Source organism: Rhipicephalus sanguineus, chromosome 9 (assembly GCF_013339695.2).
Source record: "Rhipicephalus sanguineus isolate Rsan-2018 chromosome 9, BIME_Rsan_1.4, whole genome shotgun sequence".
Taxonomy (NCBI): domain Eukaryota; kingdom Metazoa; phylum Arthropoda; class Arachnida; order Ixodida; family Ixodidae; genus Rhipicephalus; species Rhipicephalus sanguineus.
The window spans coordinates 53,161,706-53,188,587 of record NC_051184.2 but is presented as its reverse complement, the minus strand read 5'-3'; the positions used below and the strand labels follow the sequence as shown (position 1 = coordinate 53,188,587).

Below are 26,882 nucleotides of genomic sequence, written 5' to 3'. Positions count from 1 at the left end.
CTTTTGAACCAGGATGTCGGTGAAAGTTTTAACGAAAGTCCTACTGTAACGACGTTAGCGTTAGTTTTAGTCACCCCACCCTAACCATGGTTGTACCATTGGCCTTTGTCGCGATTTAGATATTCGTCGTGTCGAATTATTCGAAACTTCGAATACTAGCTATTCAAAAGTCGAATCGAATTATTCGGTTAGGTACTATTCGATTCGGATTCGAAACTCGAATATTCGCACACCCCTACTAAATACACCAGAACAGGTTGAGCACTGACATGCTAAGAAAGTCGCAGCAAAAGCACCGTCACAGTGGTGTCATGAATGTCATGCGTGACACCCGAAACCGCCACCAACGCGCGTCATCACTGCTTGTGCTGTCCGAGCACGTGCGTCTTGAGCGAGCTGGTCTGGTTGAAACGCAGGCCGCAGTGTTTGCACTCATAGGGACGCTCGCCGGTGTGGCAGCGCCGGTGTCGGTTGAGGTTGCTGCGGTCCTTGAACCTCCGCGAGCAGAACGTGCAGTGGTAGGGCTCCTCCCCCGTGTGCACTCGAATGTGACGTCTCAGGTAGGCACGGTTCGTGCAGTTGTACGCACAGTGCGGGCAGTGTATCCGCACCTCCTCCTCGGGAAGTGGCTCGACGCACTGCGCTAGGGAGTACACGGCTCCCAGAATGAGGGTGTCTTCCTCATCTGCGCAGAACGGGAGGTGGAAGAAACGCAATCATTGGCAATGACCGTCTTCGAAGCCAAACAAAAAGGGGCCCTGGAACACCCCCTGAACATCGTAAGAAAAACCTGTTTCACTGATGGGCAGTCATCCTGTGAGTGCTCGACCCAAACATTCTGGCACACGCAGCTACCAATTTCACTTGAAAGATTGCTTAATGTTTGAAATCCCTCCTACTTGTCCTGATTGCAGCGCATAGACAGGCACGATGTCTGTCGGCTAGAATTCTGTTTGTGCTCTCACTGCTGCCTGCCTGACCCAGAAACATTAGGTGGTACCGATGTGCGAACACTATTGCCTCTGCGATCAGGCAACGCGATTTACAAATCTCTGAGCCAATACCAATAGCAGTGCTCAGCGCAATGATGGACGAGGAAATAAAGGCACTGCCCTATGCCAGCGCATCTGTGAGCCAAGTAGGAACAAGAATTTTTGCCAGAACTGTTGAAACTTAGTCTTTCCGAACAGTTCCGTACATTCCTTACGAGGTGTTGCAGGGCCCCGTTGAGTACCAGTCCAATTAAGTTACATATATTCATTTATTACCGTATTATAAAATGCATCACTGCAATAAATGTCAGAACACAAACGATTCATTTCATTATGCAAAATCTGTCGTCTACAATAAAACTATGAGCACCGCATCCAAAGTGCTAAGTCATATAACAAAGGAAATCTTTTTTCTTTAGTACCATCAAATGCAAAAGCATCATAATATTGTGTGACGTCCATGTGGGCACTGCATTCTTTTTCCTAGCCTTTATCATCATTTTTAAGAAGGTCCAGTCCTGTAGGTTCATTTGTATTACATATAAAGAATATGCATTAAAAGTTTTACCAAACTTGCAGGCACTTTTACATGCATACACATCAGTCATTAGGCAATGAAAAAACTATATTGCTCTGGCATGGTAACACATACACAAATAAGGCTTCGAATGTTGCTTTCTTCACAACAGCATGCTAATTAATCGTTCTATAAGAATTCAGTAATTGCACAACAATGCACACACTCGTCTAGCTGTCACTAAGGCAAGTCATTAGTTCAGAATTCAGAAATATAAAAATTAATGCAGGACAAGAATAATGCAACAATTCAATTTCTTTAATTCTTGATCTTAGTCAATAGCCCAAACTGTGCCCCGCCTATGATTATCACCAGAATTAACCAATTGCTTCGTGATTTACAAGGATGACCGAAAGTAATTGTTGCATTATACTGGCACAGTCTTTTTGGCGGCACTGCGTGAAAACGCGCACACTATTTAAATAAGGACGACTGTCGCGCATTGCAGCACAAACATAAGTACGCTGAAAGTACGAAAGTGTGCTACAGCATACAGATACCAGTTTTAGCAAATCTGAATAACGGAAAGAAATACGCGCAGTGGTGAGGAAAAACAGATCTCGGGGATACAATGATCGTGGTATGCTATGCTCAATTTACACAAAACATGACCACAACATAAAACATTCGCGGTTCACCTTAGTTACTTCTTTCGAGCTTCTGTTAACGCTTCTGATCTTTTTCGCTCATTGAGTAGTTGCTGTGCGCAACGCGAAGGAAGTCGTTGTTAAATTCGCGCGCTGAAAGCTTTAAAAAAGAAAAATTTTTAAGCTGCGGTACAGAAGCATCATCGTGCACGGACGCTTCTGCAAAAGCTCTTTATGCGTTGCAGTGAACGCCCAGCTTCGTGCACTTGAGAACTGGCAACGTCGATTAATATTTCGAAACATAGGTGTTCTTCGCCTGCTTTGCGAGTAAACATAAAAGCACAGGACACCACCACAAAACAATAGACACTCAAAGAAAACAACGGAATGTATCCCTGGCGTTTTCACTAGGAACGCTCCGAGTCCCGACTTCATTTGCGTATCCATTCATCACTGGCATCGTTAAAATGCCCAGAATCAAGCAGCACATCGTTCACGACATTAACGTAATGTCTTCGCCGGGCACGAATAAACAAATCGCAGCGCGTCCGTCGCTCTTGTCAATGATTTTGCTCAAGCACGCGCAACGAGTCGTTGCACCAACGCAGAACAGTCATAAGAACGACCGAAAGACTTCGAGCTCTTGGGACACGCGCGAACAAAATTGAAACAGATGCCTTTCGCGGCGTTCAATAAATTTACGCGATCTTTCTCGACACAAACGCCCGGCTGCAATGTCAAATACGGCACCTGCAGCCATGTTTCTTTTCATTGTGGTCGTTTCCATTTTCCGACACCTCAAAATCAGCGGCGTCAGTAGCAAAGTTTCGGTTTCGACTCCAGGTTTCGCTTTTCCCCTAGAATGTCCGTGCGGACTTCCTCTGCAAATCTGCAAAAGTAAAACTTGGCAGTAAAACGAAGTTTGCTTGTGAACGTCACTACCGCTTTGTCTTCATAATATATTGTGGTGTCGCACGGTGAAATTTTGATTGCGATCGAGCCCGATGGAGAAGGAGTTTCTTGATCGCGGTTGGCTCATTCGCGCAATGTGCGGAACTGAGTTGACTGCGGTCGAGAAATTCGATCCCACTCGCGACTCGATCACGATCGAAAGTCAAGAAATGACCATGGTGAAGGTTCAAACGTAACTTTATTAACGAAGTTTGCGAGTATGAAAGTGCTGAGTGTTGCGGGAACGCAAGAAAAAATCGTCGCTGAAAGAAATCAAAATCATAAACTGATGCTCATCAAACTGGTGTGTTTAGAGGGCGGTGATGGTAGACAGCACGTCCAGCAACTTCTTCTCGTCATCCGTCACCGGTCGCGCCGATACCACGGACAGCTGTCCGGTTCGGTTCATGAAGCCGACGCAGCGGAGCACAGTGCCCTTCCTCAGTTGTCCGAGAGGTCTGTCCGTCTGGTAGAAGATGCAGTTGACGCTCGACCTTCCCTCTCTCAGCGTGAAATGCTTAACCAGACCCTGACGACTCGCGGTGGGCGCGCTGTTCAGCACTCCAAAGACTTCGCAAAGGCCGCTGGTGCCCTTGGCCGTGGCCACTCCGTAGCTCGGAATGCGAAATCCACCAGTTTCGTCGCTGATCGGTGCTTGTTTGGCTGCTTCGCGGACAGCAGTGCTTGATAGTTGTCGTGGAGGGGTTAACTGAGCTACTGGTTGAGCTCTGTTGAGATTTCCGAACGCCGGAAGCCGTACCGCATGACCAGCTCTGGGAGCAGCGCCATGTTGAGGCGCGTTGGACCACGATGGAAGTGGTCGAGGTGGAATGAGTTGTTGTACTGGTTGCTGCTCTAATTTAGGCCTCGGCTTCTTCAGGATACCGGGCCTAGACCCGTTTGACGCCGTATGAGCTCCTCGGCCTCTATTTGGCGGAGCTGTAGCTTGAGGTGGTGCCTGATTAGGGGCACGGAACGGCGGTTGCTGGTTCTGAGCGGCGCGCGCCGTAGAAGATGGCCCGCCTGCGTACGGCAGCGTTGTTTGTCGCAGGGGCGGCTGCCTGCCTCTGACTACTCTGACATTTGTCCTCTGCATGGTCTTCAGCTGAGCGTTCTAAAATCACGGATAGTGCGTGGAGTTTCTATAATCGAGAGCTGTGCGCTGCCAACACTTCGCAATCAACCTGTCGTCTGCTACGTTAAATTGAATGCCCGCTTTCTTTATTTCAGCACGCTTTTGAACTGGTTATTTATTACTGGAATTTTTCGTGTACACCGAGTTTATTTTAAGGCTACATACTTTTACTTATGTGCTTATAAACGGAAGAAGCCTAAATATCGGTTGCCGCTCGCTCCGCTACGAGGCGCAACGGTCTGTCGCGAGTTCGCGCTGATCGTCGGTCATGTTTACTGGTTTACTGTTATTTTTCGCTGCTGACCGAAAAGTCGCATCGGCCGATGACTTTTCGTGGTTTTGCCGTCCGCTGATCGACAGCGCGTAGCTATGTGTTCCACGGCGACGCCGACGCCAGCCCCGGCGAACCGACACAAAAGGCGACGCGCCGTCTGGGCGATTCGATGAGTGTTGTGACGAACAAAGGCGACCCGACTGCGAGCTGGACTTCATGAAAGGAGCGTACTAACTAATCAGCGTATCACTACAGTTCGTCTAAAGAGAAAAGCTCAGGCGGGCGCCGTCAAAATTCTCTCTTTTCCCACGTCCTGCGATGCGTCTACGGACCCTTTCCAGGCAGAGGGGAGTGCCAAATTAAAGGAAGCCCGGAAACCGCCAGTCCGACGAAGCCTGCGCGACGGAGAAGTCGTCGGGCATGTCACGTCTCGACGTTAGGCCTACTGCCACCAGACGCGCTGACTACTTGGACGGCGGTGTGTACTCCGTTCCCGGATTACCATGGTTTTTCCGAGAGCCCTCGGCCCTTGCCAGCTGCTGATGTTCTGAAGCGTCGAAATTTCCCCCCGAACATCGGCCAGCCATGGGAAATTGCCTGAAGTCCATGTCGTCGGATGACATCTCCCTGCTGAGGGATAATCAAGGCACAAGGGACTCGTCAGCTGATCAGCTCGGACCCCCGCCGCCGTACCAGGTGCGTTTTTCAGTCGCTTCGCGAAGTCTAAAAGAGTTGAATTAAGCGAGTTGGTGTTTGGACACTTATATCATCGTAAGTAGCACAACCAAACAGCACAACAGAAAGGAAAAGATGAACACAGTGGAATAAAATCTGTTGTCAGTTTGGGCCTGTGTTCGTCTTTTCCTTTCTGTTGTACTGTGTAGTTGCGCTACTTGCGGTGGTATTAAATGTCGCGAAGTCTAGCCTCTCATCGATGTCTGTAAAGCTTTAATTGCGTGGTTTGACTTCCGAAGGCTTCGTCTTTTTCTCGGGCGCAAGCTCTTGGTCTATAAGCGTTCTTGCGGGGGAAGTCCCCTGTCTAGACCAGTTGCGTTTCAGTTTCAGGAAACTGGTTGTCGAGTCATCCGCCGTCATGCGCGAGTGCCCGCTTTGTTCGGCTGCCTGTTTTTGTTTTATATGTCGCGACTTGCTGCACTCGCGTCCTCTTAATGTTTGCTCCTTGTGATTGTACGATTGTCATTGCCAAGCGAGGTCGCGTATGGAAGATACGATTCGTCGTCTAGACGCTGTTGTGTTCTCCGCGAGATCTCTGCAGCCATACAATCTGCGTCCCCAGAAAGCTGTGAATAAGGTAAAAGCACAGTGCTTCTTGTAAAAAACAAACAAAAAAAAAAGAAAACGCGAAAGCGAAACCAAACCATTGAATGTCCTTGTTTAGTCCACAAGTTTTGGGAAACGCTGAACGAAAGACTGCACCGGGCATCTCGACTTGTTTGTGTCTTTTTACGGCCGTATTTTATAGTCCGGCGTCGCGATAAGGCCTTCGTTGCGGAGGGCTGCAAAAGACACAAAATAACTACGTAGTTACGAAACATTGCGCGCCCTGCATACGACGTCGCGTTTGTTTAGTTAGCCTAATTTTCGCATCTCTCTTTGTTCCGCGTTATCTCGGCGTAGTAAGTAGTACGTCTGCTTTTTTAGAAGGGTGCTTTGTTCGGCCCTTTTTTATTTTCCTTCTAGTGCCTGGTGTAGCTGATTGTGCGCTATCTTCGTGTAGTAGCGCGGATAATTACGCAACGAGAAAGGACAGATGATGGGAGTAGGGAGGGGCGTTCTTGATGGAGGCTGCAGGCGCGGATCAGAGAGAGAGAGAGAAAAAAAGGCGAAATAAAAGTCAGCTGCTCCGATCGAGCAGCTGCTGCGAATCCCGCGCATTTCGCACGCAACTCGCAAACGACCGTGATGACTCATGGAAGAGCGTGCAGTTGCTGGGGTGGAATAAACAGCGCGGCGGGGACGCGTTTCTAATTATGAGATTGTTGCTGCCCGGCCATCTTTTTTTGTCGTCTTGTTCGTTTCTTCCAAGCAGACAGACAGACAGACGGTCAGTCTATGCGAAAACACTGCCTTAAAAAAGATGATCGTCGGCGTTGCTGAGCGCTAGCAACTGGTGGGGTGTAAATATTCAGAGCGTGACCGCGCAGTTTCGGGCATTGTTTTTTCGTTAGGCGCTCTTAGCACTTGCCACCCTACCGCGCATGCGCGGGTGGACACCGCGCGCATGCGCTGTTTGGGCGCATTGGATAAACGTTATGTGCAATCGGGGTCAGTGGTAAAGCGGTAACACCCAGTTAAAGTTAGTAAGTATGGAGGCATATTTGCAACGTTATTTGCAATGTAGGGGGGGAAGGGGCATGGTGAATTGAATCTGTGAAACGGTGACGTAAATGACAGGCGACTTGTTGAAAAGAAACCAGCCGCGGTGGTCTAGTGGTAATGGTACTCGACCGCTGACCCGAAGGTCGCGGTATCGAATCCCGGCCGCGGCGGCCGCATTTTCGGTGGGAGCGAAAATGTTTGAGGCCCGTGTACTTAGATTTAGGTGCACGTTAAAGAACCCCAGGTTGTCGAATTTTCCGGAGCCCCCTACACTACGGTGTCCTTCATAATCATATCGTGGTTTTGGAACGTAAAGCCCCAACAGTTATTAACTCGTTGAAAAAGAAAGCAGGTCGGTACAATTAACAAGTCCCTTGTCATTCGCGCTTGTTTAAACATAATGAATCCGTACCAACATGCCGAACTTTACACTTCAGCGCTTCTTGTGAAACTATTTCTTCGCTGTAGTGGTGACGCTGCACGATTGTTAGCTCGATACCGCTTATTCCCGAAGTCTCCGCGTGGCATATTCGTGTTGGATGTCACGATAGCGTCAGCTTTCTCGTTATCTGTATTCTTGGAAGCGCTCCTCGCTGATTGGGGCGTGAAGTGTAGGCGCAGCTGAGCCGTCAAATCAAAATCGTTATCTATGCATGCACGCAAAGTCCGCACGTGTGTAATCCCACAGTATCGCTAAGCGCCGAAAAAAAAAAAAGATTACGAGGTTCGCCGGTGATACCAACTTGTCTGTGACAAAACTTCAATAAAGAAAAATTCCAGAAGCCCTTGCCCTATCGCGAAAATTGGGGCAAGCGAAGGTTGGCGTGTGCGTGTCTTTTACATAGTACTTCTCTTTCTTGATATCGCATATCGCTATGCTCCCTCTAAACGTGCTTAGCAGCGGAACACTGCAGTTGCTGCGGGCAACAACGACGATCGTGCGTTCATATCCAGGCAACAATGAAATGTGGAAGCGTGACATCACGAAGTTACTTCGGCAGATGATCAGATTTCCATATCATAAACGGCTGATCGACGAAAAGATTACGTCGGAGAGATCATCAGTTATTGGAAAAGGGCGCGTACAAATACGCAAGCGACTGACCCCCTCCCCCCCCCCCCCTTTTCGTGGGCCCGGCATTTCTGTACGCTCGCCGGCGCTGACCGAAATGTGCGAGTTGTAAGAAGCTTCGCTTAAAAAGAACGAAGTTCATTTGATTTCCACCTTGTCGTGTAATCTTAACCTATATCCTCGAAAATTGGGCGCAACTTGGCACTGCCTCATTAACACGTAGATTCACGCACCCAAGTGCTGACGACGACCACACGCCACAAACAGCGCTCACTACCAACTATTTATTGTGCGTAAGGGATCCCGCATCTATAAACGATGATGCGCGTGAGCGAATGCCACCAATCAAACATAAGTGCAATAAGCAACCAAAAATACGCATGAGCAACAGAAGAAGCCACTAAATATAACAACGCAAAGGAAAAACAGGCCATCAACACCCAAATTCTTGCATCAAGAAAAGCTATCTCCTTCTAAAACAACGAGACAGATGGTTCGCTAACACATTGATCTTAGTTTAGTTATCTTCGAGTCCACCGCGGTGGATCAGTGGTTACGGCGCTCGGCTGCTGACCCGGCGAAGGTCGCGGGTTCGATCCGGGCGTTCGCATTTCGGTGAAGGCTAAACCACCAGATGGTCGAAATTTCCGGAGCCCTCGTAATCGTGTCGTGGTTTTGGCACGTAAAAACCCCGGATACTATTACTAGTTCTTTTCGATAAAGTAGGCTCCTAACTACCCGAACCGGATAAGTTATCCGGCTCTGGCAGCAAGGATTACACGGCCCCCATCGACGCCAGAGAGGCAGATAGCAGCACCCATTTTCTTCCGTCTTTCCCGAGACGCCCAAAATAGCGCCGATTGCATTCTGGTCCTTTTTTATTTGTTGACCTATCGAATGAGCTTTTTACAGCGCGCGTCCGAACTGCAGCGGGTGAGCGAAACAGGCGCAGAGGAAAAACAGGGCTGTAAAAACGACATACGATCCGCCATCGCGCCGGGGGCATATCGCATCGCTTTTACAAAGGCAGCAACACAGCGCGAGCCGTAAATATTTGTCCCGAAGTTCACGTACTTCGCCGTGTTTTTTTTTTTTTTTTTTGTACTGGTTCGTGCGTCACGTATAGTCTCGCTTTCTCTCGTTTTTCCTGTCTGTTATTCATTCGGGGAGGGAATTGCGTGCTATAATAAAGATAGCTGCCGTCACTGGGGGAGCAGCCGCAAAAAAAAGGGGGGGGGGGGGACTGCCCACAAAGAGAGCGAGTCGTCTCTCGTTGTAAACAGAACTTTGCAGCTGCATCTGTCGTGTCTACTACAACGGGGATAAACACGAAATAGACGAAAGAGAGACTTGGAGCACTGTGGGTAGATCCCCCCTTCCGATGAAAACGCTAAAACGAAAGAATGCATTGTAAACCGATTGCCCCCGCCTTTCTGTAAGGGTGTTTTTACAGCGTCCTTTTAACTACACCCTAAAGAAAGACTGAGATTGCACCCTTCGGGGCGTGCTTCGTGCCCAAAGGGTACAGTTTTGTGGTAGCACCACCTTCCTCTTTTCCCAACCCCCTGTCGCTTAAGGGGTATTCAGACGGGGGAGAAATGCTCGGGGGAGACGAGGGGATTGCGGATCACGTGACCGCGACGTCACGGATTAGCGAATAGGCGTGACCCCCCCCCCGCGCCTCCTCGGGGGAGACGGGGAAAAAGTCCCCGTCTCCCCCGAACGCCAACTTGCCTCTCGAAAGGGAGTACTACACAAGGGTCTCTTACATGTATAAAAAGAGAGTCAAAGTGCACCTTTTTTTTTTCTTGGAATGTGCAGTAGTAGCAAAGTAATAATAATGATAAATCGTAGGGCATATTCCGCGGTATATGATAAAGAGAAGTTGCGCGCACTGCGTAGAGTCGTTTTGATGAACCGTCGTATTCACCTTTCCCGTGTGACCGAGGTAAATAACCGCCCTATACGAAATGCCGCGATGTTGTAACGCTCATCTGGTTTGTAATGACTCCCCTCGCAAAAAGTTTGGCCTTTAGAAAACGCGTGCGCAAGAAAGGAACAACGCGAACGCCTATACACTAGTGCGTTTGTGTTGACTCTTTCTGCGACGGAACGCCATAATGTTGCTTGCTGCTTGTATAGGTGTTAGCGTGAGTGAGTCGTATATGTGCTGGAAGTTGTCACTACGGGCGAAGCTCCATCAAGTGAACTGCAGAACGTCGTGGTGGTAATAATAATAATAATAATAATAATAATAATAATAATAATAATAATAATAATAATAATAATAATACAATAAAAGCGCGTTAATTCGTACTTACAGTTAATTCGCCTTGGTCCCGGCACAGCCCTATGTATTTATTTATATGGAGGAAAACTTGATAATTCGAACGCGTCGGTATCCACACCGGTTAATTCGAACTGGGAGCGCCTGGTTTTAATCGCTCCTCGCAGAAGTCGGCCCAGAGGGATCACAATGTTTGCGAAACCAAACTAAACCAAATTTACTAGAGATTCAAAACAACGAAACGGAAGCATTTGTCAGCAGATGGGAATTCGGACGCTGCGCTGGAGCTCTTTGCAAGCTGCAAACGTGTTTTTGGAGCATAACTATCGACATTAAGGCTCACACGAATGCATGTCAGTGCTTGTTTCGTATCACTGACTAATTATGTTCGCTGTTAGAGCTGCATGAATTTAATTTACGAAATCTCTTGCCACAAACGTGTAGTAGCGCCTATTTCGCGATAACGAGTCCAGAGGTGGTTTCTTGGGTTCTGCCCGCGCAGTGTGTCGCAATTTCCGTTCATTCTAGCGCCCTCCCGCTAATTCGAACTCCGCTTAATTTGAACAATTTTATAGCCTCCCTTGGAGTTCGAATTAACGAGCTTTTACTGTAATATACGGTACTCTAATAAACCATTTCATGAACGCAGACTCTCGGTATCCGGGTCTGCGAATGAATAATCGAAGTAAATCGTCTCACTTGGAAGCATGTAACTACCCAAAGGCAGTCACGAACGCGTGAGAAAGGAAATAAAAAACGAAAAAAAAAAAACTATGCACGTCACGCGCTCATATGCCGCCGGTGACGTGCATAGTTGCTGACGGCAACGAGTGCGTCTCTCGTTTCCTTCTCATCCTCCTCCGGCTGTCGCATTGTTTTTCTCTCACCCACACCGGTAGAGAGAAGGGCTTACGAGCGAGCTGGGCTACCGGAAAAGCGCGGTGTTGCAGCGCGATCACCTTTCCTCCTCGTCGGGCGAGCCGGAGCTGTATCCGCGCATTATTATTACATGGCCAGCTTGCGAAATGCCCCACGCGTGTATCGAGGCCCTGAGTTGTCTTTCGCCTTGCTCGACTGCTGATCCGAAGGTCGCGGGATCGAATCCCGGCCGCGGCGGCTGCATTTTCGATGGAGGCGAAAACGTTTGAGGCCCGTGTACTTAGATTTAGGTGCACGTTAAAGAACCCCATGTGGTCGAAATTTCCGGAGCCCTCCACTACGGCGTCTCTCATAATCATATCGTGGTTTTGGGACGTTAAACCCCAGATATTAATGTATTATTATTATTGCTCTCCTCGGTGGAGAGGGAGGGTCTGCCCCGCAGCAGCTCGGGGTCACATGACCCGGGCAGTAACGTGACGTATGACATTGGTTGTGCGGCACGTCGCTGTCGACCCAGTGACGCTGGCGAAATAGTGTGAACCGCGAAGCGGCACGGCGTAGGTTACAGGCACCCCAGTGACACGGGCAAACCACTGACGCTGGCAACATTGCGATGAAATATTAAAGGCAGCGCTATAGAACGAATACAAAGGACTATAGAATAAGACGGGACATGCGCTGTCTCCTGCCTTCTTCTAGTCCTTAGTATTCGTTCTAGCGCCGCCTTTTGCATTATTATGAACCCAAACTAACGTGCCCACCTATCTGTTTATTCTGCGTTGCGATGAAAAATCTTTGGAACACGGGGAGTCGCTGGAGCCAGCGTTTGGAATAGCGGACTTGTCTTCTTCAGGAATTCGCTTGAAGATTTCCATCTTCCCCTGGACCTTACTTGGACTTGGCGACATTGCGGTACTTATGCGACGTCAGGCAGAACCTTGCGTTGCATTCAGATTTCACGGCGGTGGTATGACGTCAGACGTGACGTTTCTGCTTAGGTCACGTGACTTCAGGCTCTTGAGGTGCAACCCCCCCCCCCCTTTCATCCGTCCTTGGGATGATGGCGACCATGCATACATGTCTTACCACCTTCGATGGGTTAGAGGGAGCGCTTTATTTCTGGTCCGTTGGACCGGAGTGCAGAGGCTGACGTCCATGCCTCGGCAGTGCATTTTTTGCGCGTTTTGGGGCATTTTGGGTCACGCATAATGACAGAGGGCAGCATAGCGGCACCCAAAGGGGTCTTTGTTTGAAAGGTACTACATAGCTCCCGACAGTGGCGTAGGTTTTCAATTTGCCCCAGTTTGCCCGGCGTGACGTAATCCACGAAACGAATGTGCGACTTAATCCACGAAATCGGTCGCGTTCCGACCATTTCGGGTGGGTGGATGGATGGGTGTAGGCTATATGGGCGTCCGCCTTATAACGGGGCGGTGACCGGTGAGCCACCCAGCTCACTCTTTAATTCAGCTAAAGGAAAAAAAGAGGAACCTACGGGTTCATAGCTTCACTTTCTGCGTTTTTCGGGCCATGCAGCGTGGTCGCGCGAACTATGTCGTGTGAATGCGCGCGTCAGTGCTAACTTTGTGATTAGCAGCGCCACGCCATAGCCAGAGCCATATATACCCTTCGGGAGAGTTTGGCGATTGTTTCATCTCGCCGCTCTCCGAGCTCCGCCCCAGCGCCGCCCTCTTCTCGTGACGTAAACCCTCTCTCCTCGCCGGCGGCGGCGGCAGCGGCGGGCGGCAGTGGCGACAGCGCGGTGCGGAGTCCGGCGCTGCCGCGCAGGAGAGTCGCCGGCGCGCCGCACATACACGATCGCTGAGGAGCGCGCGTAGGTTACGAAGCTCTTGTGCGAAGCCGCGCGTATTCATGGCGACTGCTCCTCGCATTCAAGCGTGAACTTGTGGCGTGCGGTGGGCTGCTGTTGCGCGGTTGGCTGTTCAAACAGCAGCGCGCAGGGTTTCCGCCCTTTTAGGCTTCCGAAGGAAAAGTAGCGACGACGCCTTTGGATCAGAAACATCAGACGCAGCAAATAGACCCCGACCGACTGCTCCGTGCTATGCGAGATACGTACTTGAGTATTTAGCTTGAATATTGCTGGTATTATAAACAGCGTACCATTAACACAAACTTATTATTTGTTGCGCAATGGGGCCCCTTTCAGGCGAGCAAACTTTAAAAATCATTTTGTCACGCTGAAAAAAAAAAAAGGAGTTTTATGGTTCGCGTTTCGATCGCTTGGGCAGACTGAAATTTTGCAGCGATCACGCTATAAGTGTCTAGCGTTATGTGTTGCATTTGCGTAATTTATCGCGCGTTCTGAGCACGAGCTTGGGATGTCATTTAGCGTGTCAATGGTGTCATTTAGCGCTGTGTTGCCGCTTGTGTACATGCTACCAGTTTCACGTTTAATTCGCGCATGTAAATTAATCTGCGCATCTGTGCTAAGCGAATGTACCTTGCGCTTTTTAGTAATGCACGTATAGTGCACGATGTCTGTGCTCGTGCAGGAAGCTCTTCCACTATAGCAAGGGGCGCTTATGTGCTCGATGAAATTTTGTGATTAGGAAGTATAGAGCGCGAAGAAGTTGAGCAGAAAAACGATTTTGTAAAGTAAACCAACAGGATGTCCGCTATCAGACTAGCCGAGCGAGGTATTGTTTTCATTTAACACGCGCCTACGGGGGCCCTGCACCTGCTCTGACGAAAATCTTAGATGCCTGAGCAAACGCGAAAATTGACCGCTGGCGTCCGCGGCGTCGGCGGCGTCAACACGAGGGATGTCAAAAATCATCACGTAATGACGTGACCATACGACCAAAGATTGTGACGTCATCATGACGTCGAATAACGTGACTTCACGCGATGACGTCAGCCCATGACCAGATGTGGCGTAGAAAGATTGCAGCGCCTCTGATCTTGGAGGCAGTGCAAAACAATGTTAGGTCACAAAGCTTTCGAGGGGGGGGGGGGTGAGAAACAATACATCAACTGACGAAAAGGAAGACGGCTTTCGCCTTCGAGTGGTAGGCGAATGCATATGGGACCCTGTGAGTTTTTTTTTCTTTCTTATTAGAGAGTTTTAGTGCCGGGGACTCCAAGCCGCTTCCTTATTCACCCTCTTATGTTCCCTTGTACTCTCAGCCGCACCCATGGACTATACTAAGGAACGTAAGGGGCTTACGTACGCAAGGCACTTTGGGGTCGCGGCACTAAAATTCTCTAAGAGGGAATTTTAGGGCTCGAGATCACCAAGCCGCTTGTGTACGCCCGCTTTTGCGCTTTTGTGGCCTTAATGCAATTACGTGCGCTGGTATCTCTGTTTCTTTTAAAAGCAGAGCTGTTTAAGCTTGGAGAATCCCCGTTAGTGGCAAATAAAAATTGTCATCATCATGAACCGGCACGCAATCCGTCCTCTTCTTTATCTTCTGCTTTGCTGCCAGAACACGTGCACAGACTTTTTCGGCGTGGCATGCAATAATTCTCACGTAACACTTGTCACGTGACATGTTCCAAAAATCACACCTCTTATATATGCTCGTCACAGAGTCACATCACGCAATACCAATTTTGGTGTATATCAATCTGGCGGAACGATTGCCATCGCACCATGAGCGTGGCACGTAAGTCATGCAGTACATGACACGCGTGTCATGATATTACATTAACTCCCGTTCTTTATGTTCGTCACACAGTCATGTCGCGCACTACCAATTTTGGTGTGTATCAAGGAAGCGAAACGGCCGCCAGCGCTCCATGAGCGTGGCACGTAAGTCATCTTATACATGACACGTGTGCCATGATTTTCGTATTAACTCCCGTTATTTGTGTTCGTCACACAGTCATGTCGCGCAATATCAATTTTGGTGTATATCAAGTTGGCGAAACATCCGCCAGCGCACCATGAGCGTGGCGAGTAAGTCATGCTGTACATGACACGCGTGTCATGATTTTCATAATAACTCCTGTTATTATGTTCGCCATACACTCTTGTCAAGCCATACCAATTTTGGTATATATCAAATGAACTAAACGGCCGCAAGAGCACCAAGACTGCGGCATGTAAATCATGCGGTACATGCACAGTCACATTTTGCCATACCAATTTTGGTATACACTTCATGAACGAAACGGCCAGGAGAGCACAAATTCGTAGGCGGCTAGATAGGTAGACAGACAGATAGATACGCTCAAATTTGCAGAAGTTCGCTAAGAAATGCTTCGCATTTAAAACAAACCAAGATAGACGCAAACCCACAGGTCTTCATAGCTCGAAAAATCACCGATGATCACGATACTCCCTCATGCGAATTCTGAGCGCAGCTACGTGTTGAGGCAACGCGAACTGTGTTTGAATTTCTGGCTATCCGCATTGGAACATTCGTTACATATTGCCACAGAAACCGCCAGTGCTCGAGTGCTACGCACGCCACTCTGTGCATTGCAGGCGTGATCGACATCCCCGTCACGACAAGCGAGACAGTAGCAGCGCACCCACCAGCCCTGCATGCGCACGAGCTCCGACCGAAGGGCGAGCACGCATGACGGAGGAAGAAAGCGATGTGAGAGGCCAGAACTCGTGATATCGACAGAATCCACGTTCGCTGTCTTTCGCCCTCGTTCGCTCTATCGGTTACGCCGACTACGTCAAGGGCGATGCCGAACAACGCAGGAACAGACGCCTAAAAGCTGCGCTCTAAAAGCACAGCGCGTATCGTAGAACGTCGTGGACTCGAATCGGCGTGCACAACTCAGTTTCACGATGATTTGGACACGTCTAATTCACTCCATATTCTTCATTAAATTTGTATAACAATGTTCTTGCACAATTTCGCTTTCGCAATTTGTTTAGAAGCGCTAGATTTCACGAATGAACAGCGCGTACATAGCCTCAGCCGTGCGCCCGTCGCGCGGAAAGACTATATATGGCGGACGCCGCCCGAGCGGAGGCGTGGCGGTGACGTGAACAGCGTCATCGCCGCGCCGCGACGTCACTGCCCCGCCCATTCGCCAGACTCTCCCCATCGACGGCTCTGGCCATAGCTGCTTAGCCACCGCAGCCGGTCGCTTAGCCATATGCATAGAGTTTCCTACAATACTTACTAGAGGGAACTCTGGCGCTAGTGTCTATGGGAGCTGCAACGCATGACGCTTCAGCCAGCATGGGAATGATGGGTAGAACACGAATTTGTCTAAACTTCGTTCTTTCGGCTCCGTTTGGCTCCACGTCGCCTGCGTCCGCTTTGTCGCAAAACTAAATTCAGCAAAAGTCAGCAGTTCCACTTCACCACTTTAACTTTTTTTTAGGCTCACCAAATCAAACCTGGTCACGAAGTTCACAACGGTCTATTTTTTACCCGAAACGAACGCCAAAACACAGCAATAAACAAAGCCACGAGTACGTTTGAAGCCGCAAGCACGAAGACTAGGCAAATCTGTGTACTACCCATCATTCCCATGGTGGCTGAACGATCGCAGCGCCAGAGTCCCCTCTAGTTAACTTTAGGAAACTCTATGGCCACATGGACTCTTTGGAATTATTGTGCTTTTTGCTTGCGAAATCCCAGAGGGTGGAACCCTCAGTCCAGGCCCCCGCTTGCTACTGCGATATCCGGCTGCGCCAGTCAATCAATCTTCGCTGATTGTCCAGCGCTGTATTGGAAAGAGCGGCTTACCACTGGTAGGTGGAAGGATTGAGTACGTACCGTTCCCACGTGGAATGATACAAGCTTGGGGGTTCTCAACACAAAGGACATCGGTCTGGATAGGCCATCTCGTAAAAATTTGCTTTGCGCATGCTGAACGACCCGTACATAGATGGCAGCATTCCACCACTAATGAGTACACGTACGCGGGTGTCACTCGCCACGGTGGTCTAGTGGTATATGGTGCCCGACTGCTGACCCTAAGGTCGCGGGGTCGAATCCCGGCCGCGGCGGCTACATTTTCGATGGAAGTGAAATGCTCGAGGTCCGTGATTTAGGTGCACGTTAAAGAACACTAGATTGGCGTCGAAATTTCCGGAGCCCTCCACTACGGCGTCTCTCGTAATCATATCGTGGTTTTGGCCAGGGACGTGAAGCACCGACAATTATTATTACACACGGGTGTCATTTCGCACTTGCGGCTGTGATCGAACCCGCAACCTCGAGCTCAGCAGCGCAACGCCACATAGCCGGTGCGAGAGAGAGCAAGCAAAAAGAAAAAAGGGAAAGTGCACGATTGCCCTCGCTATCATTAGCGCGACTGAGGACGACCTAGCCGCGCCCTCGATCTCTGACGTCACCGATATACGTCGATATGCGAGCAGCGGCGGAGAGCCGGCTCGCTGCGGCCTGCGTCCGCGGACTCGTAGAAATCAGATTTTTGTGGCCCGTCGTGGTAGCCTGCCTAGCACGTATAAGGCGTCGCGCTATACTACGCTCGAGGATGTGAGTTCGATTCCAGGTCACGGTGGACGCATGTCGGTAGGAAAGAAACGCAAAAGCATCCGTTTCCATACACATGCGAAAAAGGGAAGGAAGTGGGAGGGGGGGGGGGGGGGGGGGCTAATATCACGTCTTTGCACTATACGCGTTCTGATCGTAAAAGGTCCGAGTGGGAGGGAATCGGGAACAGCGGGAGTGCGCAGGGGTGAAACATCGCACCTCCCAAGATTTCACGTTAGTGGAGCTGTTTTTTCTTTTTTTCATTTCGCCCCCATCGAAAATTAATGCTGCTAGGAATCGAACCCGCTGCGTCGAACCATGCTGGCGGTCTCGTATAAGTACTTCTCGAGGGTGTTAGTTGGTTTCGATGTTGAGGCATGGTTATTTAGCGCATGGTGGCCAAAAAAAAAATTACAATTAGCAAGCATTGCTTCTTTCTGTCAAATTGTGGCATCTAGAGCCCTGTAAGTGTGAACGTCCTGGCCATATCGTGTTTGCGGTCCGATCGGTCAGACGTGACGCCAGTGTTTGTTCTGCCGCTACACTTGAGCGCACGACTGCGCCCGCCTTCGCACGCATCGCCGCTATTTCGGAGATAAAGCTGCCTTTGTTCGCATGCCTCGGTGCCCTTCACGCGCTGTCATTATACTATGACTAATCAGCGGCGTATAGTTGTGCTGCGAAGGCCACACGATGCGCTTATTTACCGCCGCTCATTGACCTATCGCCTATAGGCTGGTAAGGCGAGGCGCCGAGAACGAGTGGTTAAAAAGCTACAGCAGTATCATTTTAGTTAATTAGCGAGCTGATTGCGTCTAACGCGTCTTTTGAGGGGCGTACTTCTGGTTCACGCACTTCCCGCTTATAAAAAAGAAAAAAAAAAACTCGCAGGGTCTTTTATACATTCGCCTAAGACGACTGGGATTTAGACTGGGAAGGCGAAAGCCATGTTCTTCGTCTCTGTCGACGTACTATCGATGTACTCGGCGAGCCATCAAAGGAGGGAGTATCCTAGGCCCTTTAGTAAAATCGCCGAGTCGGCGCACCATCTAAGGAGAGAGTATCCTAGACCATTTATGTAAAAACTCCCTTTTGAGTCGGCGAGCCATCCGAGGAGAGAGTGTGCTAGACCCTTTATGTAGAAGCTCCCTTTTGATTCTTGGATGTGAGCGCGAAGAGACAAGGACGAAGGGAAGAAGACACACACACTGGCGCTGTGTGTGTCTTCTTCCCTTCGTCCTTGTCTCTTCGCGCTCACATCCAAGAACCATGACAGACCAACAAGCCCGCATCGCTACACTCCCTTTTGAGTCTGCCAGCCATCCAAGGAGAGAGTATCCTAGATCATTTTATTGCGATAGCAATTATATGGACAGTCTCGGCTGGAAAATGTCCGCCTCCGTCGCCGTCATGCACCGTATATGTATGTATATATATATAAAAGCCCCAAAGAAAAATAAATCAGAAAAATGCTTCCGAAGCGCGGAATCGAACCAGGGACCTCCTGCTCCGCAGCGAGTGGCGCTAGCCACTACGCCACGGAACGCAGGTCCTCCGCATAGCTAACGGCGAGCGTTATATACACACCCTTTGCCGCTGGACGGACTCAGAGATGGCCGACGCTCATAAGAGTTTCTTCATTACCAGCGAGATGGCGCTAGGAGCGCGACGAGCGCATTTAAAAGTCGTCGGCGAGCTCGCTCGCTTCTTCTTATATTTGCGCAAGGAGAACCTTGGCCTTCCGCTGTCTGCTCGCGCGGTTTTCTCGTGGTGAGGGCAAGAGGGATGTTTCAAGCTTTAACCGTGATGTCCGCGCTCATGTTACGGAGCGCCGCTAAACGACGCCGCTAAACGAACAAACAGAAGATGAGCGCGAACTATCAAGTGTCACAGCTAGACAGTTGAAGCACGCTAGTTTCCTTCGCTGCTTCGGCCGCCTTTGTAACAGGAGCGCTGTTCAAACTGAGAGTACCCTTTGGCGAGCCTCACTTCGTATAGCCTTAGTTTCTTGCTATCGCATTCATTGCTTCGCCCTTGCGGCGAAACTGTGATTTTTATGTAGAAACTCCCTCTTTAGTCGGCGAACCATCTGAGGAGGTAGTGTCCTAGACCTTTTATGTAAAAAGTTACTAAAAACTCCCTTTTGATTCTGCGAGCCATCCAAGGAGAGAGTATCCTAGACCATTTATGTAAAAACTCCCTTTTGAGTCGGCGAGCCATCCGAGGAGAGAGTATCCTGGACCATTTATGTAAAAACTCTCTTTTGAGTCTGCGAACCATCCGAGGAGAGAGTGTGCTAGACCATTTATGTAAAAACTCTCTTTTGAGTCTGCGAGCCAACCGAGGAGAGAGTATCCTGGACCATTTATGTAAAAACTCTCTTTTGAGTCTGCGAACCATCCGAGGAGAGAGTATCCTGGACCATTTATGTAAAAACTCTTTTGAGTCTGCGAGCCATCCGAGGAGAGAGTATCCTGGACCATTTATGTAAAAACTCTTTTGAGTCTGCGAGCCATCCGAGGAGAGAGTATCCTGGACCATTTATGTAAAAACTCTCTTTTGAGTCTGCGAACCATCCGAGGAGAGAGTATCCTGGACCATTTATGTAAAAACTCTTTTGAGTCTGCGAACCATCCGAGGAGAGAGTATCCTGGACCATTTATGTAAAAGCTCTCTTTTGAGTCTGCGAACCATCCGAGGAGAGAGTATCCTGGACCGTCTATGTAAAACCTCTTTTTGAGTCTGCGAACCAGCCGAGGAGAAGAGTATCCTGGACCATTTAGTAAACACTCTTTGAGTCTGGCGAGCCATCCTGAGGAGGAGAGTTCCTGGACCAGTATGTAAAAACTCTTTGAGTCTCCGAGAGCCATCCGAGGAGAGGTAGCCCTGGACCATTTATGTAAAAAACTATCTTTTGAGTCTGCGAACCATCCGAGGAGAGGGTATCCTGGACCGTCTATGTAAAAACTCTCTTTTGAGTCTGTGAACCATCCGAGGAGAGAGTATCCTGGACCATTTATGTAAAAACTCTCTTTTGAGTCTGCGAGCCATCCGAGGAGAGAGTATATCCTGGACCATTTATGTAAAAACTCTCTTTTGAGTGCGAGCCATCCGAGGAGAGAGTATCCTGGACCATTTATGTAAAAACTCTCTTTTGAGTCTGCGAACCATCCGACGAGAGAGTATCCTGGACCATTTATGTAAAAACTCTCTTTTGAGTCTGCGAACCATCCGAGGAGAGAGTATCCTGGACCATTTATGTAAAAACTCTCTTTTGAGTCTGCGAGCCATCCGAGGAGAGAGTATCCTAGACCATTTATGTAAAAACTCACTTTTGAGTCGGCGAGCCATCCGAGGAGAGAGTGTGCAAGACCATTTATGTAAAAACCCCCTTTGAGTCGGCGAGCCATGCAGAAACTGTCTTTTTTGGACGCGCTTGAAAAACAAGGACACAGTGAGGCACACACAAACCACAGCGCTTTCGTTTTTGGTTTACGTGTGCCACACTGTGTCCTTGTTTTTTCAAGCGCGTCCAAAAGACAGTATGCTAATCCAGCTAGCCCAAGAAATAGCACGGCCGCTTTCCTTTGTGTCTGCGAACCGTCCTAGACCCCAGAGGTGTAGCCAGAAATTTTCTTTTTGTTTTTTCTGGGGGCAGGGGGGGGGAGTCAGCCATCCTTTACGTAAGTTCGTGCGTGCGTTTGTATGTGTTCCTGTATATACACGCATGCAAAATTGAAAAACTTCGAAGGCGTTCACACCTTCCCCCCCCCCCCCCAACCCCCCCTTTCCGGCTACGTCAGTGCTAGACCCCTTATGTGAAAACTCCCCTTTCTGTCAGCGAGCTACCTATAGGTCATTTATGTAAAATAATTTTACATTTTTGCGCAGAAAAATTGCATGTTTTGTTGTGTCGTGCGACCCCTGGTGCCATGCTGAGACACCAGTGCTGTTGTGCTTTCTATTCATGCTACTGGGGGGAGCTGGGTCTCTGCCATGCCTCTGTGCTACCACCAATCCGGCGTGGTCATGCCGGTCATGTGACCCGTGCCTCGCTGACCAATAGCCTTTCTTCTCTCTCCTTAAAACCGCCTGCAATAAACGCGGGAGGGCAGTCTCCCGTCAGTCTCGCCGAAGCTTGGTCTCTGCGTCGTCACTCCGCGCGCCCTCCCGTCGTTCGGCCTCTCCGTCGGCCCGCCGCGGGTTACGCCGCGCTCCTGCCCTACACACCCTTACTGCTGGTTCGCCACCTTGGTAGTGTGACTCGTGTCGCTGACGCACTGTTTGACAGTCTTATCGTCTTGTAAATATATGTGACGTGTTATGTGACAAACATGAGGTTAACTCACGTTTATATATGTATCTGTTTTGTTACCAGTAAGCCCAGTTGGTAGTCAGCGCTCGTGTTCGTCATTCATTTGCTTCCTCAGTCCTCCCTTACGCGCATTTCCACACTTCTGTGTGGAAATGCCGCTAAGGGAGGACTTCTGTGTGCGCTGCTCATGTTCACCATTAAACTTGCACTAAAATGTTCTGTTCCAGCCAAATTTTTAACAAGACGCTGCCTTACTCCTTGAAGTGGAAAATAGCAGAACACCTTGATGTGTCGTTGATACATAGACAGACAGACAGACAGACAATAGATAGATAGATAGATAGATAGATAGATAGATAGATAGATAGATAGATAGATAGATAGATAGATAGATAGATAGATAGATAGATAGATAGATAGATGGATGGATGGATGAACGAACGAACGAACGAACGATGGCGGTTGCTATCTGGCGCCTTCGTGATAAACGCAATGTGCAATGTAAGGAAAGGAAGGGGAAAAAGAGTGCGTCACGCGTCGTCTGGTGAAGAAAAAAAAACGCGTCTACGGGAAGCTGTCTGAGACAAACGACGTTTGATCCGGTTTGCGCGCGCTCCCACATTTAAAAAGCGTGATAACACTACTTTCCCACGTATTCGGTGGACGCCGAACGTGCGCAGTTCGGATGCTGTAACCGCACCATCTCGTTTTGCTGTTGCGCTCGCATTGCGAAAGTGATGCGGCGAAGAGGGCCTGCGGCTACACAAGCGTTGACGAAACACATACGCGCTTGCGAATTCGCGCAGTACGTACGTGTTCTCCCAATTACCTGAAGTTGTTCGTTTCTCTGGAGGCGATTTATTGATCCATCAAACGAAGCCTTCGCGCTCGTCAGAAAAAATTTCTCTGACGTTTCTTTGACGGTTCACTGACGTTTTGTTCACGTGCGTGTTGCGAAATCGACGAGCTTTTTTTCGTATTACGGGGGCGATGCACGCATAAAAGCACTGCGTCCCCGCTCCCCGTCGTGCGGCGAAGCCACGAGAGAAGCCGTTCGGGTTGCCGAGTCTTCTTGTACGGCGGCTCGGTTCTGAGTCCCGGGTCGTTCAATTGCGTTGTCGGTCGCACTTGTGTGCCGCCGACGTTGTTTGCTGCGTCGTAGCCGTAGTACATGTGGCCTCTCACCTTCGCTGAGCGGTGCGCACGGTGTGTCGTGCGCTTCGCGTGAGGCGTATTATGCAGGTGGTACTATGTCGTAAGGATTCCTTTCTTGACTTTCGCGGCTGACCAATCCTGGAATTAGGAAGTTTCGCTAGTGCGCGCGCCCGCTTTGTTCCGGACTCTGCCGAGACAGTCCGCGCATGTCCACGCATTGTGTCTGTGTGAACCGAAGCAAAAGAAAAAAGGCTAGGAGCTTCTCTCTTATAGGCCAAATTAAAGTCCCTAGATTTTTCCCTCTTCTAGGGACTTTAGGCGAAATGGGGGCAAGCGAGCTTGGCGTGTGCGTGCCCGACGTATATAGAAGATGGCTTGCACGTGACGTCATGGGCGCCGCTTCTGAATGTACTGGTACTCCACGATGGTGGTGTTTTGATGACAAGCAAACTGCGACAATGTGAAAACGACGTGGCAGCACGAGCGTCTCTGCGCGTGCGTAATGAAATAACCTGCACGTGATGTTTTGATAGTATTAATGTGGCATCGCTAGCGTCGCGTCTCCACATGCTGGTGCTCCAACATACGGGGTTTCCGTGACGTCGGTGCAAGCCATATATACTGTTTTTTTAAAGACGATAGTCTTTCTTGGGATACTTAAACGGAGAAATTTTGGTCTGTCTTTCTGTCTGTCTGTTTTCTGTTTGTCGGCACGTCCCTCGATTCAGCCACTCGGCCAAAGTTGAACCACTTGCCCAAGGGCCAGCCGTCTTGAACTGGTACGGCTGTTCATACTTGTGAACGTTGTCGATCAAAAAGTAAATATCATGCATATCTGAGGTGCAACATCACTAGGTAAGTATTAGGTAGCGTGTTCCTTTAATAGAAAATGCATACATACGTAATTTTAAGGACCCTAGTTTCTTAAGCTGCGCTGAAAATGCGACTGCGCTGAAATTTGCCTTCCTCCGTGCCCTCCGCACGAGCTCATTGTTGTTTCGGTTTCGGTTCTGTATTGCACTGTACGAATGCCATGGGTTGGTGTTGAAAAACTTTAGTTTTGAGAAGGCCAAGAAGGGGGGGGAAAATATTTTAAAAATGAAAAAGCAGCGTTGTGGGCGGCCTTCAGGCTGCCGGTTGTGGGCGCCGCTCTGACATTCCTGTTTTACCCAGGCGACGTGTAAATAAAAGAGTGTGTGGAGACTACTCGTTGAGTGCGGACGTTTCTTCTGCTTCAGCGCTTCGCGCCAAACCGCGTGTTCGGGCTGGCTGGCGTCCCCGCCGGTCGCGTTGGTCACCGCCGGTCTTCGCCTGCTGCTGCGCCGGGACTACCAGCACGCAGCACAGCACTCATGTTTCCCGACGTATTGCCAGATGGCGTCCATATCTCACACAGCGCCTCTTCTATCGTCTTTACACGACATTTGCAGTGAAGCACGCAGATACGCGGCCAATTTTTTTCTTTCTTTCGATCGCGTCGCGCAATGCTCCCTCCTAATTTTTACCTACCTCCGTGCCAGGAATTGGACCTTCACCCACGGGCTTTGGAGCGCAACACCTGTGTCGCTACAGGCAACAACGACGGTCGCGCGTGAAACAATGAAATGTGGCAGCGGGAACTGACAAGAAGTTGACCTCGATAAAAGCTCAGATTTCAGTATCAGAAACGGCTGATATCGCCGACAAGCGTATATACGATCGAGAGGGCATCAGTTATTGGAAGACGGCGCATGCAGATGCGCACGTGACCGGTCGCATTCCTGTACACTCGCCGGCGCCGCCGGATTCCTCGCGAACTATGCCGCCGCCGCCACCGAAATGTTTAACTCACCGAAGCTCCGCTTAAAATAAATAAATATAACAGGCGTAGGTCATGATCGACGCTGAAAAAACGTGCGCTCTTCCCTCAGAAGAATGCACTATAAAGTGCTCTTCTTCATCCTTGTCCTCCTCCTTCGTTCTCCCATCTTGTCCTCGCCGTGATTGTGCGCTAGTGGGCTGCTATGGTTTTCTACGCCTTGTTGTATGTCAAAATGAAGCAGTATCAACTTGCACGAACACCACGCATTTCCGAAACATTCTTTCGTTGTGCATAAGGGTGGGAAAAGAGTGGGACTCCCGTGTCCCTATGACGCGACGTCGGCGACCTCGCGGTCCCGTTGAATTTAAACGGCAGGCCTCGGTCTTATGCCCGTCGCTGAGGCCTGCGGAGACGTCGGCAGCTGCAGTTGCCGGAAATAGCGCGTTCTGGGGCAAACAAGCGCGCGCCGCCGCTCTCGCGATTACATCTGTCCGACCCTGCCGATGGCTTTTCGCGATATGCACGAGTCTCGCTGACCAGCGCGTGCGACCTCTACGCGACGCTGCGAATTCGGACAGCGTGCGGCGGCGGCTTGTAGTCGCCCAGCCGAGGACGCCGCGGGCGACGTCGCGCGACGGCAGCTGTTCGACTCCGCGGGGCTGCCTGACGTGAGGAAAAAGGGGCGAGGAGTCATCCTCTTACGTCAAACTCGGGCGAGGACGTACGTCGGCTGGGGCTGTTGCCGGGGCCGGCGGCCGTGTCACGTCGTCGTCGTCGTCTACATGTCTTCCGGGAGCCTTCGAGGAGGGGGGTAGAGGGGGAGGGAACGTCCTTGTAGTACCTTGGCGGGGTTCCGCACGTGTGCCATTGAGATTACGCTTTGGGTCGCGTCGAAGGCGGCAAAGCCTTCGTTCCTATTGCTGCCCTTTGCGGGATAAAATTATGCATATGGTGCGCCGACACACACGCACACACACATACGCACACGCACTCACTCTCTCTCTCTCTTAATAATATTTTTGTCAATTTTTTTGGTAACCCGTGTTTCAATGCTCAAGAGTTTCAGTCAGTTTCTCTTTTCCCCCAAATGGGAGTGAGAGCTGCTGACCCGAAGGTCGCGGGGTCGACTCCCGGCCGTGGCGGCCTCATTTTCATGGAGGCAAAGTGCTAAAGGCCCATGTGCTTAGACTTAGGTGCACGTTGAAGAACCCCAGGTGGTCAAAATTTCCGGAGCCCTCCTCTACAGCATGCCGGATGATCATATCGTGGTCCTGGCATGTGAAACCCTATATATTATTATTACAGCAGAGCTGTGAAGGCCGCCGTTTTGTCCGTTTTGCGATGTGGGCAAGAAACAATCATCATCATGCAACACGCGCTCTCTTTGTCATCTTCTTGATTTTCTGCTTCATTCCACAAACACGTGCGCTGTCCCTCTGTGCCGATTTGCCGGAGAGAACCAAGTATAGAGAGATATAAAGAAAGAGAGGGAGAAAGAAAGGGAAGAAAGCGAAAAAGGTATAGAAAGAGAGAAACAGAGAAAAAATAAATTTTAATTGATTAAGCTACTTGGTGCTGTGATTGCCAAGCGATTCCTGATCGATACCTAGCCAATACTTGTGATTTACAGTGTGTGTGGACGTTTCGTGCATCGGCCTGTGAATGCACGTGTGCCTAGTCAAGCCAGGGCCAGCCGAGTGCCGGCCAGCCCTACTGTGCCCCAGCCTTTGCGCAACTCAGTGCAGGCTGCACAAATTTTTATTACGATTAGTATTATTACTATTAGTTGTACATGCAGTCAGCTGAAGCACAAGTGACAAGAACTTGCAGCCTTACTTCGTGCATACGTCGAATCACGGTGGAATGTGACCATAACTGCGGTGTCACTGCCCTCTTTTCAGGAGACGGTGTCCATGCCGGTGTACTACCCATCGCCCAACGTGAGCCGTCCAGCCTGCCAGCTGACTGAGGAAGAGCAGGTGGTGATTGCCCAGCGGATGGGCCTCATCCAGCACCTTCCCACGGGCCTCTATGATGGCAGCAAGAAAAACAGAGAGTGAGTTGTTAGTCTTGCCTGGCTCAC

At 49.8% G+C, this 26,882-nt stretch overlaps 2 protein-coding genes across 3 annotated transcripts in view; one reads left to right on the top strand and one right to left on the bottom strand.

The window, feature by feature from the left end:
- Window positions 1-225: 225 nt before the first annotated feature.
- LOC119405530 (protein krueppel) lies at window positions 226-710 on the bottom strand (the record flags this gene model as incomplete). Its single annotated transcript, XM_037672364.2, has 1 exon — window positions 226-710. A coding segment is annotated over one exon (354 nt), but the record flags the coding sequence as incomplete, so codon positions are not given.
- A 3,797-nt stretch (window positions 711-4,507) lies between these two features.
- Window positions 4,508-26,882, top strand: part of LOC119405149 (RING finger protein 11) — a 29,002-nt gene continuing 6,627 nt past the window's right edge. For both annotated transcript variants that reach the window (XR_007417527.1, XM_037671949.2), the window contains exons 1-2: window positions 4,508-5,212; window positions 26,701-26,855. Coding sequence is in view for 1 of the 2 variants with exons in the window: in XM_037671949.2 (XP_037527877.1) it covers window positions 5,102-5,212; window positions 26,701-26,855 (266 nt within the window). In the remaining variant the exon portion in view is untranslated. The remainder of the gene's footprint in view (window positions 5,213-26,700; window positions 26,856-26,882) is intronic.